We start from the raw sequence: 19,792 nt of genomic DNA, 5'->3' as shown, positions 1-19,792 counted from the left end.
GAATGTAAAAAGTCTTGTGTAGCTATAAATATAGAATAAGACATAGAAGACTAAACAAACGCTATCCTACCTACACACAGGTGTCTTTGTATTTAGTATTCAAGGAGGAATTCTGTGGTCCTTCAACATTTCTCTGGGCCCAGCATGGTGACTGTACAAATGCAAAAATGACAAAGTAAAAACTTGAAGTAGACAGCTTGTATACCCGAGACTTCTTGAAAAAGGTTGACAAAAGAAGACAGAACATCTGTGTTTGTTTCTACAGGAAGGATGCCAGTGCCTTTGAAGAACCTTCAACAGTTGGCCATTTATGCGACTATAGTGTCAGGAGGAGGATGTGCCATGATGTATTATTTAATTCAGAGTAAGTGGAATGTGCTCCTTATATTTTATGGTTCTTCCTTTCTCACATATTCCAGATTTTTACATTGTTTTCTTATTTGATGATGCATTGACTCTCAAACAAAACAATTAAATCTCCATTCCCTTTGGGACATTATTGTGTTGTCTGCTGCTAGATACATTATGAAGTATAACAGATTGTTATTCCCCTGTATAATAGCCTATAACACCATGAACAAATACCCCCCCCCCTCCCCAAAGTGTCTCCAAGTACTGAATATTGGTCATTTATTGCAGGATTGTTATAGGGAACTCCAGTGAACACAAAACATAGCCTTACTGAATACGGCATTCATTTTTGGTACACAAATATCCAATACACATGTGAAAAAGTAAACTTTGAGGCAGGAACTGCTAACAGTTGATTTCCGCATGCCTGGCAGCTGAAACCAATAGAGATCAGCTGGTTTCACAAGAAAAAACATTTCTCCTGCAGCTGCCCTAGCTGGAGAAATATGCTATTACATGGCACCCGTAATAGAGCATTACCCTATTGGGTACATTCTACATCCCAGTTTTGATCCAGGGTGCAGTGGTATAAGGTGCACCACATCCAAGCCCTTGCCACCTCCTGCCGACTCAAACTCAAAAATATTTTATAGATCCAAGCATTCCTTAACCAAGAATCTGCAAAAGCACTAGTGCATGCCCTCATCTACCGCACAACTACTGCAACCTCCTGCTCTGTGGCCTCCCTTCCAACACTTTCGCACCCCTCCAAGCTATCCTAAACATTACTGCCTGACTAATCAACTTGTCCCCCAGCTATTTCCCAGCCTCTGCTGTTAGCCAATCCCTTCACTGGCTTACCATTGCCCAAAGACTCCAGTTCTTTGTGTGTTGAGTTACTTAGCAGGCAAACAAAATGTACACTGTTATACAAGCTGTACACAACTTTACATTGTATCATAGTGTCATATCTTCAATGTTGTTCCATGAAAATATATAACATATTTACAAAAATGTGAGGGGTGTACTCATTTTTGTGATATACTATATATGAAGTAAATATAATATTATGTTTCTCAAAATTTCAGAGTCTTTTTCCCAGAAAGAATATTACTTGGATGCACTGCAGAAGCTTCAGTCCCATTCTAGTGTACTAGAGAGGTTAGGAGCACCACCGCTTAAGGTCCACAATCTCCGACTCACAGACAGATACAACCATGTTGATAAGACAACAGCCCAGGTGGGTGCTTATTTGTATCCAGACATACTACTGAAAAATAAAAGTGCAATGCACATTGGACAATTTGTGCCAGATAACATCAGAAGAAATAGATGACACTCACTGAAAATAGATTAAAGGGAACCTGTCACCAGATTTGGTGACTATAAGCTGCGGCCACCACCACCGGGCTCTTATATACAGCATTCTAACATGCTGTATATAAGAGCCCACGCCGCTGTGTAGAACATAAAAATGACTTTATAATACTTACCTAAATGGTCAGTGCGGTGCAGATGGCTTTCCCCATTGTCCAGGTGAGGTGCCTATTCTTTCGGCCATCTTTGTCCTCCTTCTTCTGAAGGCTGGGTGCATGACGCGTCATACGTCATGCACACAGGCTGGCGTTGAGGTCCTGCGCAGGCGCACAACAATACATCTGCCCTGCTCAGAGCATATCAAAGTGCACCTGCGCAGGACCTCAATGCCGGCCTGTGTGCATGACGTAGGACGCATCATGCATTCTAGCTTCAGAAGAAGGAGGACAAAGATGGCCGAAAGAGGTGGTGCCGCACCCAGAGAACGAAGACACCTATCCGACCAGTCTGCACCGCACCGACAGTTTAGGTAAGTATTATAAAGTAATTTTTACGCTCTACACAGCAGCCTGGGCTCTTATATACAGCATGTTAGAATGCTGTATATAAGAGCCCACTGGTGGTGGCCGCAGCTTATAGGCCCCAAATCTGCTAACAGCATCCCTTTAATTCTTTTTTATAGGTAGAAATCCATGAAAGTAGTGCACACTGGAAAAGTTAGTAAGTGAGCTTAGTAACAGGCAACAACTGACTCTATGGGCCGTACAAGTGTAATGTAACGCAGTCAGACGTTGCAAGGCTCACTTCCATCTTTTTACCGGTGTGCACTTTTCTCGTGGATTTCTCCCAATAAAAAAGAATTTCTCTACTTTCAGAGAACCATCCATTTCTTCTGATTTTGCCTACTAAAGACTTTGTGCATAAGGACAGAGCAGATATTTGTGGAGAAATAAGGACTTCCTGACAGCTTTTTCTATCCATATACAGTATATGGGGATGGAAGTTATGTCAAGTTTTTGTTTGACAATTCGTGCTACTGTTCTAAGTCAGAACTAGTAAAGCCAACTCTATAGAAAGTTACTCAACATTTTATGCAGATTTTATCTGTGAAATGTTGTTAAAATGGGAGTTTTCCCTCTAAGTTACATTAGGACATGACTTGTTTGTATGGTGAGTCACCTTATGCACATGTACATACGAGTGCCTCCTAACTTCCGTACAGACAACCGTGACAGTATTAGCTGATGTCACACATTGGGAATTCGTGGACAGCCTTCAAGCCTTTTTATATAACAGTGACTTGTATTACTGTTTTCATGTGTTTCCAGATCAAGATACCAGTGTCGGGAACCACAATGGCCGGGTATCTCTATAGTACAGCTGTCAAAGAACAGTTCAGCCGAAGGTGTGTATGGGCCGGAGAGATTGTGCCTTCATTTTCATTACTTTGATCAGATTAGAAATAGATAACACAAGATAGATTAGGGAGGAGAGCAAGGTCAACCAAGATACAGTATATAGAGGGTTATTCCCATTTTCATAGATGCACAGGGCCGCCACTAGGAATTTCAGGGCCCCATACTGGCAAAATTTTCGGGCCCCCTTGGGACTCCGCCCAGGCTCCACCCCCAGCTCCGCCTCCACCACGCAAACTTCCTACAGTCTCACTGCCACTCTTGCAAAGACATATATGTATGTACAGTATAATATTATATACACACACACACACACATATATACAGTCATGGCCAAAAGTGTTAGCACCCTTGAAGTTGTTTCCCTCAGAAAATTACACAGACAGACAGACAGACTGTATACACAGACAGACTGTATACACAGACAGACTATATACACAGACAGACTATATACACAGGCACCAGTATATACAGACAGATAGTATACACAGACAGACAGACTGAATACACAGACAGACTGAATACACAGACAAACAGACTGTATACACAAACAAACAGACTGTATACACAGACAGACTGTATACACAGACAAACATACTGTATACACAGACAGACTGTATACACAAACTGTATATACAGACAGACTGTATGCAGACTGTATACACAGACAGACTGTATACACAGACAAACAGACTGTATACACAAACTGTATATACAGACAGACTGTATACAGACTGTATACATAGACAGATAGTATACACAGACAGACAGACTGAATACACAGACAGACTGAATACACAGACAAGCAGACTGTATACACAAACAAACAGACTGTATACACAGACAGACTGTATACACAGACAAACATACTGTATACACAGACAGACTGTATACACAAACTGTATATACAGACAGACTGTATACATACTGTATACACAGACAGACTGTATACACAGACAAACAGACTGTATACACAGACTGTATACACAGACAGTATGCACAGACAGTATGCACAGATGGACAGTATACACAGTCAGAAAGTATACACAGACAGACAGTATACACAGACAGACAGACTGTATACACAGACAAACAGACTGTATACACAAACTGTATATACAGACAGACTGTATACAGACTGTATACACAGACAGACTGTAAACACAGACAAACAGACTGTATACACAAACTGTATACACAGACAGACTGTATGCACAGACAGACAGTATGCACACAGACAGTATGCACACACAGACAGTATGCACACACAGACAGACAGTATACACAGACAGACAGTATACACAGACAGACTATGCACAGACAGACACAGTATACATAGACAGACACAATATACATAGACAGACACAGTATACATAGATAGTATACATAGACAGACAGACCGTATACACAGATAGTATACATAGACAGACAGTATACACAGATAGTATAAATAGACAGACAGTATACACAGGTAGTATACATAGACAGACAGACAGGTACATATTGCACACTATACAGAACACACATATCTTATACATAACACATACAGGCAGCATACAACACAGACACAGGCAGCACACAACACAGACACAGGCAGCACACAACACAGACACAGGGCAGCACACAACACAGACACAGGCAGCACACAACACAGACACAGGCAGCACACAACACAGACACAGGCAGCACACAACACAGACACAGGCAGCACACTACACAGACACAGGCAGCACACTACACAGGCAGCACACTACACAGACACAGGCAGCACACTACACAGACACAGGCAGCACACAACACAGACACAGGCAGCACACTACACAGACACAGGCAGCACACTACACAGGCAGCACACTACACAGACACAGGCAGCACACTACACAGACACAGGCAGCACACTACACAGGCAGCACACTACACAGGCAGCACATTACACATGATTCACATTATACTCACCTGCCCGTGATGCAATTCAGCACCCTCCCGCGCGTCTAGCCGAGGTAAGTCAGGGGTTGGGGTCGGCAGGCCCCCCCAGTCTGAGATCAGCTGAACCTGGCTGGGATCAGCGCCCCTTCCCCGGCTGAGAGCAGCGGGCGGGCCACCTCACCACCTGACACCCCCCCGGTCTGAGATGAGCAGGCGAGCGGGCGGACCAGCCACCTCACCTCACCCCCCCCCGGTCTGAGGTAAGCGGGCCCCCCCCGGGCTGAGATGAGATGAGCGGGCGGGCCACCTCACCACCTCACACACCCCCGGCGAATGTCTTCAGCTCCCAGCGCTTACCTGTCCCGCTGGCTGCCGCGTCCTCGCCACCTCTGCCGCTGTTACTTGCAGGAGTGTAATGAGGTCGCAGAGTGATTACCTCACCACACTGCTGCAAGGCCCAGCGATGACGCGCTGGCGCTCTGCTCTGCTCCAATCACCCTGCCTCCACTACAGCACATGGCCCTGTCGCATGCAAATTAGTCATGTAAGGCTACTTTCACACATCCGGTTTGAGCCCTGCGGCTCAATCCGGCTGTGAAAACTATGCAACGGATGCGGTGAAAACACCGCATCCTTTGCATCAGTTTTTACATGCGGCCGGTCCGGTTTTTTCCGGTTGCGGCATGCTACTGAGCATGCGCAGTGGAAAATACCGCATGCGGCGACCGGATGCGGTTTTTTCCGCATCGCGCCGCATCCGGCCTCCATAGGGATGCATTGAAAAATGCGCCGCAGCGGCCGGATGCGGCGCGATGCGGTGTTTTTTGCCGGAGCAAAAAACGTTGCAGGGTACGTTCGATCCGGCTGCCGCATCGGCTAAATCTGCCGCATGCGGCAAAAACCGGACCGAACGCAAGCCCCTACGGCACAATGCGGCACTAATGTAAGTCAATGCAAAAAAAACCGCAATCGGCGTTACAAAAGCCGGTTGCGGTTTTTCTGCAGAACGCCGTATTGTGCCGCAGAGCAAAAATCCGGATGTGTGAAAGTACCCTAAGGAGGTGAAGCGACACCGTCGGGCAGCTGTAACTGGGGCCTGGGGAAGAGGAGGGGCCCATCCTACCGGGGGCTTAATAAAGATAAGTAATTACTCCGGACCTGGCCGGGCCCCCTCTCTTCACCTGGCCCCCTACACCAGGCACAATAGTAATGCCCTGATGGAGGCCCTGTAGATGCATATCGTCTAATAGTTGTAAAAACAAGCACTTTTGCAGCCATTATGAAGATGTCAACACTTTTGTTTCCACATTGTTGCTCAGGACTCAGAGACTGACCACTGCTACTGTTTTGCTTGTAAGCACTACAATGAAGCTGGCCAGGATTAGGAGGTAACAAGGCACTCCAGTGATCCACACCAAGATTCAAAGCAGTGCTTACAAGCTCAATAAAAAAAGAGCAAGTAAGCACTGTGCACATTTTGCAGACTTGCAGCGGTGGTTGGCAACAAACCTCTAAACTAGTGTTCCCCAACTCCCAGTACTCAGGAGCCACCAACGGTGCATGTTTTCAAGGTTTCCTATTATCGCACAGGTGAGAATTCTAACACTGCTCTACACAAAAAGAAAAGTGTCAATATCTGAAGCACAGATGAACATTTTAATAAATAATACATTGTAAAATTACTTGTATTAACAAGCACAATCTGGCAATACTCATTTATGATGATGGGTACAGTTCGTCAAGGCCCCGTGCACACATTGCATACTTGGCAAGTTTTTCCCTCAGAACCAGGAGTGGAACAATCAGACGAAAAGTATAATAGAAATATGGGCACCACTTCTGTATTTATTACCCACTCATGGTTTTGGCTACAAATACAGAGGTAAAAAAACCAAACCTCAACAAATACTCAATATGTGCAAGTAGCCTAAATTTTGTATATATATATATATATATATATATATATATATATATATATATATATATATATATATATATATATACATATATCTATATATAATATATAAAGCTCAGTGTACAGTCAGGGCCAGAAATATTTAGACAGTGACACAAGTTTTGTTATTTTAGCTGTTTACAAAAACATGTTCAGAAATACAATTATATATATAATATGGGCTGAAAGTGCACACTCCCAGCTGCAATGTGAGAGTTTTCACATCCAAATCGGAGAAAGGGTTTAGGAATCATAGCTCTGTAATGCATAGCCTCCTCTTTTTCAAGGGACCAAAAGTAATTGGACAAGGGACTCTAAAGCTGGTGTCACACTAAACGACAGCGACAACGACGTCGCTGTTACGGCACCATTTTCGGTGACGTAACAGCGACCTTGTAAGTCGCTGTTATGATCGCTGCTTAGCTGTCAAACACAGCAGAAGCAGCGATCATAAGGTCGCTGTGCTACATGTTCAGAGAGCAGGGAGCCGCGCTTAGCGCTGGCTCCTTGCTCTCCTGCAGCACACATCGGGTTAATTAACCCGATGTGTGCTGCAGCTACATGTCACAGTTCAGAGAGCAGGGAGCCGCGCTTAGCGCTGGCTCCTTGCTCTCCTGCAGCACACATCGGGTTAATTAACCCGATGTGTGCTGCAGCTACATGTCACAGTGCAGAGAGCAGGGAGCCGCGCTTAGCGCTGGCTCCTTGCTCTCCTGCAGCACACATCGGGTTAATTACCCGATGCATACTGCAGCCACATGTCACAGTGCAGGAGCCGGCGCTGGCAGCAAGAGCGGAGGCTGGTAACCAGCGTAAACATCGGGTAACCAGGGAAAGGTCTTCCCTTGGTTACCCGATGTTTACGCTGGTTACAGCTTACCGCAGCTGCCAGTGCCGGCTCCTGATCGCTTCATTTCGTCGCTCTCTCGCTGTCACACACAGCGATGTGTGTGTCACAGCGGGAGAGTGACGACCAAAAAATGAAGCTGGACATTCAGCAACGACCGACGACCTCACAGCAGGGGCCAGGTCGTTGCTGGATGTCACACACAGCGACAGCGACGGGACGTCGCTGCAACGTCACAGAAAATGGTGACGTAGCAGCGACATCGTTGTCGTCGTCGTTATGTGTGACACCAGCTTAAGGGCTGCAATTAACTCTGAAGGCGTCTCCCTCGTTAACCTGTAATCAATGAAGTAGTTAAAAGGTCTGGGGTTGATTACAGGTGTGTGGTTTTACATTTGGAAGCTGTTGCTGTGACCAGACAACATGCGGTCTAAGGAACTCTCAATTGAGGTGAAGCAGAACATCCTGAGGCTGAAAAAAGAGAAAAAATCCATCAGAGAGATAGCAGACATGCTTGGAGTAGCAAAATCAACAGTCGGGTACATTCTGAGAAAAAAGGAATTGACTGGTGAGCTTGGGAACTCAAAAAGGCCTGGGCGTCCACGGATGACAACAGTGGTGGATGATCGCCGCATACTTTCTTTGGTGAAGAAGAACCCGTTCACAACATCAACTGAAATCCAGAACACTCTCAGTGAAGTAGGTGTATCTGTCTCTAAGTCAACAGTAAAGAGAAGACTCCATGAAAGTAAATACAAAGGGTTCACATCTAGATGCAAACCATTCATCAATTCCAAAAATAGACAGGCCAGAGTTAAATTTGCTGAAAAACACCTCATGAAGCCAGCTCAGTTCTGGAAAAGTATTCTATGGACAGATGAGACCAAGATCAACCTGTACCAGAATGATGGGAAGAAAAAAGTTTGGAGAAGAAAGGGAACGGCAGATGATCCAAGGCACACCACATCCTCTGTAAAACATGGTGGAGGCAACGTGGTGGCATGGGCATGCATGGCTTTCAATGGCACTGAGTCAGTTGTGTTTATTGATGACATAACAGCAGACAAGAGTAGCCGGATGAATTCTGAAGTGTACCGGGATCTACTTTCACCTACAATTAAGACACAGGAATCTAGATTGCTTGCAAAAAGTGAAACAATTGTTTTTATTAATTAAACAAAGTACATTTTCATTTTAAATGGTGACATTTCACAAAAGGACCATAGTTTAGTGACAAATGGAGGGAAAAATAGTATAGCCACACTAAAAGTTGATCGGACGGCGCTTCATAGTACAGATGGACAATGACCCCAAGCATACAGCCAAAGCTACCCAGGAGTTCATGAGTGCAAAAAAGTGGAACATTCTGCAATGGCCAAGTCAATCACCAGATCTTAACCCAATTGAGCATGCATTTCACTTGCTCAAATCCAGACTTAAGACGGAAAGACCCACAAACAAGCAAGACCTGAAGGCTGCGGCTGTAAAGGCCTGGCAAAGCATTAAGAAGGAGGAAACCCAGCGTTTGGTGATGTCCATGGGTTCCAGACTTAAGGCAGTGATTGCCTCCAAAGGATTCGCAACAAAATATTGAAAATAAAAATATTTTTTTTGGGTTTGGTTTATTTGTCCAATTACTTTTGACCTCCTAAAATGTGGAGTGTTTGTAAAGAAATGTGTACAATTCCTACAATTTCTATCAGATATTTTTGTTCAAACCTTCAAATTAAACGTTACAATCTGCACTTGAATTCTGTTGTAGAGGTTTCATTTCAAATCCAATGTGGTGGCATGCAGAGCCCAACTCGCGAAAATTGTGTCTCTGTCCAAATATTTCTGGACCTAACTGTATGTATGTGTGTATGTATGTCCGCTAAAGGAATCCACACCGTCGCATGTACAATCACGAAATTTTGCACAGACGCCCCATGTGACTCAGGGAACGTCATAGACTATGTTTGGGTGGGAAAATTTAACCCTGTGCTTTCCAGTTACTCTACAAAAATCCTGCAGCCATTAAACTGAATGGAGCTGGGATCTGCATGCTATAAATAGCAACTGTCAGTGGTTGCTATAGGAACAAAATAAACTGTTAGTATAACACGCTTATGTGTGAGGTAAAAAGATGTCGGTGGTGAGACGGATAGAGAGAGACAGAAAAAGACAGACAGACAGAGACACAGACAGAGACAGACGGGGAAAGAGACAGACGGGGAAAGAGACAGCCAGGCAAAGAGACAGACCTGGAAAGAGACAGCCCTGGAAAGAGACAGCCAGGCAAAGAGACAGACCTGGAAAGAGACAGACCTGGAAAGAGACAGACCTGGAAAGAGACAGAGCGGGAAAGAGACAGAGCGGGAAAGAGACAGACCTGGAGAGAGACAGCCCTGGAAAGAGACATATGGGCAAAGAGACAGATGGGCAAAGAGACAGACAGGCAAAGAGACAGACCGGGTAAGAGACAGAGCAGGAAAGAGACAGATTGGGAAAGAGGCAGAGCGGGAAAGAGGCAGAGCGGGAAAGAGACAGAGCAGGAAAGAGAAAGCCCTGTAAAGAGACAGCTGGGCAAAGAGACAGCCGGGCAAAGAGACAGACCGGGCAAAGAGGCAGCTGGGCAAAGAGACATCCGGGCAAAGAGACAGCCGCCCAAAGAGACAGACTGGCAAAGAGACAGACGGGCAAAGAGACAGAGCAGGAAAGAGACAGCCCTGGAAAGAGACAGCCGGGCAAAGAGACAGTCAGGCAAAGAGACAGATCGGGCAAAGAGACAGACCGGGCAAAGAGACAGATGGGGCAAAGAGACAGCCGCCCAAAGAGACAGACGGGCAAAGAGACAGACGGGCAAAGAGACAGTCTGGGAAAGAGACAGACCTGGAAAGAGACAGCCCTGGAGAGAGACAGCCCTGGAGAGAGACAGCCCTGGAAAGAGACAGCCCTGGAAAGAGACAGACCTAGAAAGAGACAGCCCTGGAAAGAGACAGATGGGCAAAGAGACAGACCTGGAAAGAGGCAGCCGGGCAAAGAGACAGCCGGGCAAAGAGACAAATGCCCAACGAGACAGACCTGGAAAGAGACAGACCTGGAAAGAGACAGACCTGAAAAGAGACAGACGGGCAAAGAGACAGAGCGGGAAAGAGACAGAGCGGGAAAGAGACAGCGGGAAAGAGACAAAGCAGGAAAGAGACAGAGCGGAAAAGAGACAGAGCGGGAAAGAGACAGAGCGGGAAAGAGACAGACGGGGAAAGAGACAGCCCTGGAAAGAGACAGTCCTGGAAAGAGACAGTCCTGGAAAGAGACAGACCGGGAAAGAGACAGCGGGAAAGAGACAGTCCTGGAAAGATAGCCCTGCAAAGAGACAGATGGGCAAAGAGACAGACGGGCAAAGAGACAGACCTAGAAAGAGACAGACCTACAAAGAGACAGACCTAGAAAGATACAGCCCTAGAAACAGAGAGCCCTAGAAACAGACAGCAATAGAAACAGACACCCTGGCAAAGAGACAGCCTGGCAAAGAGACAGCCCGGCAAAGAGACAGACTTGGAAAGAGACAGACCGGCAAAGAGACAGACCAGGAAAGAGACAGACCGGGAAAGAGACAGACAGGGAAAGAGACAGACCGGGAAAGAGACAGCCGGGCAATGAGACAGCCGGGCAAAAAGACAGTCGGGCAAAAAGACAGCTGGGCAAAGAGACAGACGGGCAAAGAGACAGAGAGAGAGACAGACAGATACAGAGATTGAGACAGATAGACTGATGCAAATACAGACAGAGAGATAGAAACAGACAGACAAGGAAAGAAAGAGACAGCGAGACAGACAGACAGTGACACACAGACAGAGACTGGGAGAGAGACAGTTACTATCCCGGGCAACGCCCGGGTACTACAGCTAGTATATATATGTGTGTGTATATGTGTATATATATATATATATATATATATATATATATATATATATATAATACAATGTAATATATGCACAATATATATATTTTTTCTTCTTCTTCTTCCTTAGGTGGAATTTACAAGATGTCGTTTTAAAGCTGAATAATGGTGAAAGTGTCCCGATTTACCACTCCGATGTCTGCATTGATGAGGGGGAAGACCTAAGCAGTCAAGTATCTTAAATGTACTCTCTAAACACTAATATGTAGATTTCTTCTTACATTATGTTATTTGGAGGTGGAGAATGTAAAATTGTGGAAAATAAATTTTTTTTTGCACCTGTGGTTTTAAGAGACTAAATGGCAAATAATAAAGACAATGATTAGTATTGCTGCCACTATAGCCTTTAGCCTTCTAGCAGTGGGTTCTGCTCTCTAATTACCCATCATCTTCATTTAGGAGGCATTCTCCATATTTTAGGATATTCTTTTCTGGTTGGACCATACAGTCAGACTTTGCAGTTGCCCAATGTGAGAATTATAGCAATTGTCTATTTTATCAAATGTGCTTGTGGCACTAATATATGGGTTTTACAGGTTCTCCTGCACTTAAAGCACCAGTATTGCCACAATCTTCTTTCCTCTTGATGCTATCTATTTTGTGAAGTACACAAGTCTTTCCTGCAGCAAAACAACCCCACAAAATGATGCTGCCACCCCCATGTTTGAAAGTTGGTATGGTGTCCTTAGGCTTCAAAGCTTCTCCCTTTTTCCTCCAAACATAACAATGGTCATTATGGCCAAACAGTTCAATTTTAGTTTTATCAAGCCACAAGATGTCTTCAAAAGTTAAGGTCTTTGTTCCTGTGTGCATTTGCAAACATTAATCTGGCTTTTTTATGTTACTTTTGGAGTCATGGTTTCTTCCTGGCAGAGTGGCCTTTCAGCCCATGTTGATATAGTATTCGTTTTATTGTGGATAATGACACAATCTTACCATCTTCCACCAACATCTTCACAAGGTTTTTTGTTTTTGTTCTTGAGTTGATATGCACATATCTGACAAAAACACGTTCTGGTACACAGAACCCATCTTTTTCCTGAGCGATATGATGGCTGGACATTCCCTTCTTGTTTGTACTTGTGTATAATTGTTTGTACAGATGAACGAGGCACCTTCAGGTATCTGGAAATTGCACCCAAGGATGAACCAGACTTGTGGAAGTCCACGATTTTGTTCCTGAGATCTTGGCTGATTTATTTTGACTCTCCCATGATGCTACACAAAGAAGCAGTGTGTTTCAGGTGTACATTAAAATACATCCACAGGTGTGTCTCTAATTAACTCAGATGTTGCATATAAACCTCAGAAACTTCCAAAGAAATGACATCATCATATGGGCTGTCCCATATTGTTTAAAGGAATAGTACTCTTAGCGTATGTCAAATTTTGACTTTGCAGAAAGTAATAAAAACAACATTCTCTCTCTCATTATTCTGGCATTTGGCAAATATAAATAATTTTGGGAATTTTAATTGACCTAAAACGGGCAACGTTTATTCTGATTTCATGCCAGATAGTGAGAAAAACATGCATGTGTGTCTTTTTATATAGTGTATGTAAACTTCTAGTTTCAACTGTACCATTTGTGAGGGGTGTGTTACTGGATTAGGATTAAAGTACATGTCCATCTTCAGACAGCTTTTTAAAGCTTAGGGGCAGATTCATCAATACTGGTGTAGCACATATTCATGCTACACCAGTCTCGCTGGGTAGAAGGTGCCACATTCAGTAACTTCATTAACAGGCTCATGCCACTTAATGAATTTAGCATCTCCACTGAATGGCTTGCACTTCCATGTGCCACAGCAGAAGTTAAACTTCAGTGTGTACAAAACGCCTACTTCCTTGAGAGTGTTCTTCATTTGGGTGAAAATTGGAAAGGGGTTTTTCTTCACCATGGAAAGGAGTATGCGATCATCTACCACTATTGCCTTCTGAGGACATCCAGGCCTTTTTGAGATCCCAAGCGCGTTGTTTTTTTTTCTTTTGCAGAATGTACCAAACTTGATTTAGCCAAGCCTAATATTTCTGCTATCGCTCTGATGGATTTCTTCTTTTTTTTTTCTTCTTCAGACTAATGATAGTCTTTTTTCTCTTACATTAAAAGCTCCTTTGATCCCATATTGGGGTTCAGAGCAACAGCTTCCAAATGCAAATGCCAGACCTGGAATCAGCTCCAGATCTTTTACCTGCTTAATTGATTATGAATTGAGGGAATGATTCATGCAGCCCAATAAAGAGCTTTTGAGATGTCTCTACTATTCTAGTCCCTTGAAAATGAAGCAGCTACATATTAAAGAGCTGTAATTCCTAAACCCTTACTCCAATTATGATGTGAATACCCTTAAACTAAAGCTGAGAGTCTGCACTTTAAGCCCATATTGATTATATAACTATCATGAATATGTTTTCGTAAACATCTAAATTGCCAAAACTTGTCACTGTCCAAATATTACTGGACCTAACTGTATATCAAATAAAGCTGTATAAAAAGTTGTGTAACTTTGTAAATACCTTGCTTTACAAGTCAATGCCAATAGGTGGTTCTTGGGAAACCTTCATGAAAAGGTAGAATATATTTGTATTACTTATGAGTGAGCACTACTTGGGTGCTCGGTACTCCTAATGAGCCGTTGGATGCTCGGTTGGGCAATTTTCTTCCTGAGATCTTTCCTGATTTCTTTTAACTTTCCCATTATGCTTCACAAAGAAGCAGTGTGTTTCAGGTATGCGTTAAAACACATCCACAGGTTTGTCTCTAATTAACTCAATGCTGCCAATAAACCTATCAGAAGCTTCCATAGACATGGCATCATATGAGCTGTCCCATATTGTTTAAAGGCATAATACTCTTAATGTAAACTTTTGACTTTGCAGAAAGTAAAAATGCCTTCAAACATTCTCTCTCATTATTCTAGCAAATACTAGAGGTGGGGAGACAAAGGCGCAATAGGGTCTTACCCGATATAACAGGGGTGATTAGAAAGAAATAGGTACACTCACCTGATGGGGTTGTGCCAGTCACAACTCCTTAAAGCGCATGTGAGTGTCCGCGTGGTTCAAGCAGCGGCCCCGTGAATGCGTGATAAAAATATATATACATACAGGAGAAAAACGGGTATATGCCGCGCTTAAAAACCACTGAGGCAGAACTGATATAAAAATTTCTTTTTTATTACAGCATTCCAACGCGTTTCAGAGACAAGGACCGTCTCCTTCTTCAGGGCAAAAGAAATCATGATTTCTTTTTCCCTGAAGAAGGAGACGGTCCTGGTCTCTGAAACGCGTTGGAATGCTGTAATAAAAAAGAAATTTTTATATCAGTTCTGCCTCAGTGGTTTTTAAGCGCGGCATATACCCGTTTTTCTCCTGTATGTATATATATCTCTCATTATTCTGGCATTTGGCAAATATAAATTTTGGTAATCCTAATTGACCTGTTTATTTAGTTTGTATTTAATTCTATTTTTTACTGAATCACTCGGGGCTGCCATCTTGGAGTAACCACACTTACCTCATTTATGGCAGCTTTCTGTGCATTGGATTTGATAGACTGACTGTGACCGTATACTTAACACTGAGACGGTTTCTGCTGTGAGGTGAATACGCCCCCTGGCTGTCCATATCACAGCAGAGGGAGGAGATCGCCACCATCTTTGTTGAGCTCACAGCGTATGCTGTGTGCTGCACTTTCCCCGTGTCACCCGCTCTGGCTGGAGTGAGTACCGGTGCCGGGCAGCGGTGATTGCACCATAACTGATCCTGGCATGCTGCTCCCCACCCCGCCGCTCACCACCACCCCCCTCCGTTCGCACCCCCCGCTGCTCTGTGCTGTGATCGTTGACCGGAGGAACAGACACCAGGCTGGCGCAGGTCTGAGGTGAGTGCATGCGGCTGGGAGTGGTGATCACAGCGTGACATCTGTAGTGCAGTGCCGCTCAGCCTGCAGATCACACCTCCTCCCCACATGTCACCTGAGACCTCCGATCCCGGCCGGCAGCACAGTATATGGGGACATGGCATACAGTGGGGCACTATGCCAGCCATCTTTAGTGACACTTTAGACATATTAGGATAACTTTGCTGTCACCAACAAAAATGGCTCCGCACTGTGATCCTAAACTACATTCTCTTATCCTTTTGGAAACACCCAGGAGGGGAGGAGGAGGTGTGACATCACACACGAGAGCAGATTCCGCCCACCTTTACTGCAGCTGTAATGTGAGCTAGTTGTACACTAGGATTGCAGCAGCTGCTCCCCCTAGTGTTTGAGTGGAAAATATCAAACTTTTAAAACAATTTTCTTTATATTTTGCGCAATTAAAAACAAATCATATTTAAACAAAACATTAATACTTTACATTTTATCAGTTATTGAAATTTTTTTTTTCTTTTACACGTCTTTAAAATGGGAATAGTTTACTCTGATTTCATGTCAGATTGTGAGAAAAACCTGCAGATGTGTCTTTTTAGGATAGTGAATGTAAACTTCTGGTTTCATCTGTAAATTAGTAAGTGCCAAAAAAATCATCTCTCCAACACATCTGTTAAAATAAAGTCTCCAAAATGCAACTACTTTCAGTAGACCCAGTGGGGCTGATTTACTAAGCTACTTGCATCAGAAATGTCGCTCCATTCAGGGGATGGGTGGGAGGTGGTCTTGAACCACATTTCTTATGTTTTAGACACTTTTTTTTCCCCATCATGTCTAAGACCTGAACATTGAGGTTCTATCCTTTCATATTTCCCATAACTGCGTTCAAAATACTCATTATACTGGACCTTCATGTTCAACAAGGGAGTGTGGTCTATAGAAGTGGCTGGAAACCAGGCATGGTGTATACAGCAATAACGTGGGCCAGTCTGGTATAACTTTGTAGACCTAAGTAAGGCAACTTATGGACGTTGCATGGAGAGTGCTGTGCAAACTCTAAAACACACCTTTCCCATCACCCAGGAAAGGCAGAGGAGGTGGGATTTAGACTGACCCCACTGCACTCCGTATGTCACAGTGTCAGCCATATTGGTAACAGGATGAGCAGAACCCCAATCTGAATAGAGGAAGCAAAATGTAGGTACCAGACAGGGAGAGTTTACACAAGAAAAGTATAGGTCACTTTTTAGTGGCAGGGTAAAAAGGTTCACTTTTAAACATGAATGCTAACCTAAAAAAGATCTTATTAAAATGAAAGTAAGCAGCTCAGGAAGTGACATTACTGGAATCAGAACCTCTGCACCAATGCTATGCTATTATGCTACTCATATGGGCTAGCAAAAACCTCTAATTAGTAAGTAGGATCTACAAGTGCATCTTAAAATAGAATATCAAAATGTTAATATATTTCAGTAATTACAAAAAGGGAAACGCATATATTATATAGAGTCATTACACACAGTGATCTATTTTTAAGTGTTTATTTCTGTTAATGTTTATTATGGCTTACAGCCAATGAAAATTCAAAAAAGTAATTTAAAAAATGTTGGCCTAGTGAAAAGTCTGTACAGTAAATGCACTGAATACTTGGTCGGGCTCCTTTTACATGAATTACTGCATTAATGTGGAGTGGCATGGAGGCGATCAGTCTGTGGCACTGCTGAGGTGTTAAGGAAGCCCAGGTTGCTTTGGTAGCAGCCTTCAGCTCGTCTGCATTGTTGGGTCTGGTGTCTTATCTTCCTCTTGACAATACCCCTTAGATTGTCTGTGGGGTTTAGGTCAGGCAAGTTTGCTGGCTAAGCACAGGGATAGTGTGGTTTATTAAGGCAGGTATTGGTACTTTTGGCAGTGTGGACAGGTGCCAAGTACTACTGGAAAATACAATTTCCATCTACAAAAAGCTTGTCAGTAGAGGGAAGCATGAAGTGCTCTGAAGTTTCCTGGTAGACGCTGTGCTGACTTTGGTCTTGATTAAACACAGTGGACCTACCCCAGCAGATGACATGGCTCCCCAAACCATCACTGATTGTGGAAACTTCACACTAGACCTCAAGCAGCTTGGATTGTGGGCTCTCCACTCTTCCTCCAGACTCTACTTTAATCTGAAAACACCTTGGACCACTGAGCAACAGTCCAGTTCTTTTCCTCCTTAGCCCAGGTAAGAGGTTTCTGGCGTTGTCTATTGGTCATGAGTGGCTTGACACAAGGAATGCGACAGTTTTAAAACGTCAACAGCAGTCCACTCCTTGTGAATCTCCCCCAAATTTTTGAATGGCCTTTTCTTAACAATCCTCTCAAGGCTGCAGTTATCCCAGTTGCTGGTGCACCTTTTTCTACCACACTTTTTCCTTCCACTCAACCTTCCATTAATATGCTTGGATACAGGCCTCTGAACAGCCAGCTTGTTTAGCAATGACTTTGACATACTCCACCAGGTGGGTAATCCACAATCAGTGCCTTCTGGACATCTGTCAAGTCAGCAGTCTTCCCTGCTGACTGCTGGGACCCCCCCCCCCCCCATGGGACCATTTTAAATGCTTAGGAAGCCTGATTTGTGACAATTATTCTAATTTTCTGAAAAGACTTGTTGATTATGGCTTACAGCCAAGGAAAACACAACAGAAATAAACATGTGAAATAGATCACTGTGTGTAATGACTATATAATATATATACACACACACATTTCCCTTGTATTAAAATTACTGAAATAAATTAACTTTTTGATGATATTCTAATTTACTGAGATGCACTTTTAAAATGGATTCGTGCCAACACAGTTTTGGAGAGTCCTAATATGCACTTGTGAAACAATGAGAATTTATTTTTCCTAGGAGGACCTATCCTTTCATATCTCACATGCTAGCAGAGCAGACCTACCATCAGTGCAACCACTAAGGGGCCCAAGAGGTAAGGGGGCCACTTTCATCTCCAAAGTAGCTTGAATAGTGCATTATTAGGAGTTCTTGGCCCGCAAACAGCCCATATATTGTTCTTGCACAGAGGGCTTAAGCGGGCTTTACATGCTACGACATCGCTCAAGTGATCTCGTTGGGGGTAACGGAATTTGTGACGCACATCCGGTCGCTTTAGCGGTGCCGTTGCGTGTGACACCTACGAGCAATTTTGCATCGTCGCAAAAATGTGCAAAATCGCTCAGTGACATGGGGGTCCATTCTCAAATATCGTTACTGCAGCAGTAACGAAGTTGTTCCTCGTTCCTGCGGCAGCACACATCGCTCCATGTGACACCGCAGGAACGAGGAAGCTCTCCTTACCTGCCTCCCGCCCGCAATGAGGAAGGAAGTAGGTGGGAGGGATGTTCGTCCCGCTCATCTCCGCCACTCCGCTTCTATTGGGCGGCGGTTCAGTGACGCTGCTGTGACGCTGAACGAACCGCCCCCTTAGAAAGGAGGCGGTTCGCCGGTCACAGAGACGTCGCAGGCCAGGTAAGTAGTGTGACGGGTCCGGGCGATGTTGTGCGACACGGGCAGCGATTTGCCCATGTCGCACAACAGATGGGGCGGGTACGCACGCTGGCGATATCAGTCACGATATCGCAGCATGTAAAGCGGCCTTTACTGTTGCTCCTGGCTCAGACACCTGTTATACTGGACACAGTTTTGTTACCTAAACCAGACAATGTACTATACACAGACAACAGAACAGGTTCCCTGACTACAAGCTTTGGGGGGAGAGAATAAGCCATTGTAAAAGGCCGACTCCCATCTAAGGTCTTTAGACTACTATAGATTACAACTGATGCTGAGGGTACCGTCACACTTTAGCGACGCAGCAGCGATCCCACCAGCGATCTGACCTGGTCAGGATCGCTACTGCGTCGCTACATGGTCGCTGGTGAGCTATCAAACAGACAGATCTCACCAGCGACCAGCCCCCAGCCAGCAGCGACATGCAAGCGACGCTGCGCTTGCACGGAGCCGGCGTCTGGAAGCTGCGGACACTGGTAACTAAGGTAAACATCGGGTATGGTTACCCGATGTTTACCTTAGTTACCAGCGCACACCGCTTAGCGAGTGCAGGGAGCAGGAGCCGGCACTGGCAGCGTGAGAGCTACGGAGGCTGGTAACAAAGGTAAATATC

General features: G+C 44.4%; 1 protein-coding gene across 4 annotated transcripts in view; it reads left to right on the top strand.

Annotated features, from left to right (window-relative positions):
• Nucleotides 1-14,234, top strand: part of COA1 (cytochrome c oxidase assembly factor 1) — a 119,613-nt gene extending 105,379 nt beyond the window's left edge. For all 4 annotated transcript variants that reach the window (XM_075316602.1, XM_075316601.1, XM_075316603.1 and 1 more), the window contains 4 exons: nucleotides 266-364; nucleotides 1,440-1,591; nucleotides 2,997-3,073; nucleotides 11,823-14,234. In XM_075316602.1, coding sequence (XP_075172717.1) covers nucleotides 271-364; nucleotides 1,440-1,591; nucleotides 2,997-3,073; nucleotides 11,823-11,934 — 435 coding nt within the window. In that variant the 5' untranslated portion in view covers nucleotides 266-270 and the 3' untranslated portion in view covers nucleotides 11,935-14,234. The remainder of the gene's footprint in view (nucleotides 1-265; nucleotides 365-1,439; nucleotides 1,592-2,996; nucleotides 3,074-11,822) is intronic.
• Nucleotides 14,235-19,792: the final 5,558 nt, after the last annotated feature.

The sequence above is a fragment of the Anomaloglossus baeobatrachus genome, chromosome 6 (assembly GCF_048569485.1).
Source record: "Anomaloglossus baeobatrachus isolate aAnoBae1 chromosome 6, aAnoBae1.hap1, whole genome shotgun sequence".
Classification (NCBI taxonomy): Eukaryota; Metazoa; Chordata; class Amphibia; order Anura; family Aromobatidae; genus Anomaloglossus; species Anomaloglossus baeobatrachus.
Note: the sequence above shows the minus strand (reverse complement) of the source record. Positions and strands in the feature narration are given on the sequence as shown.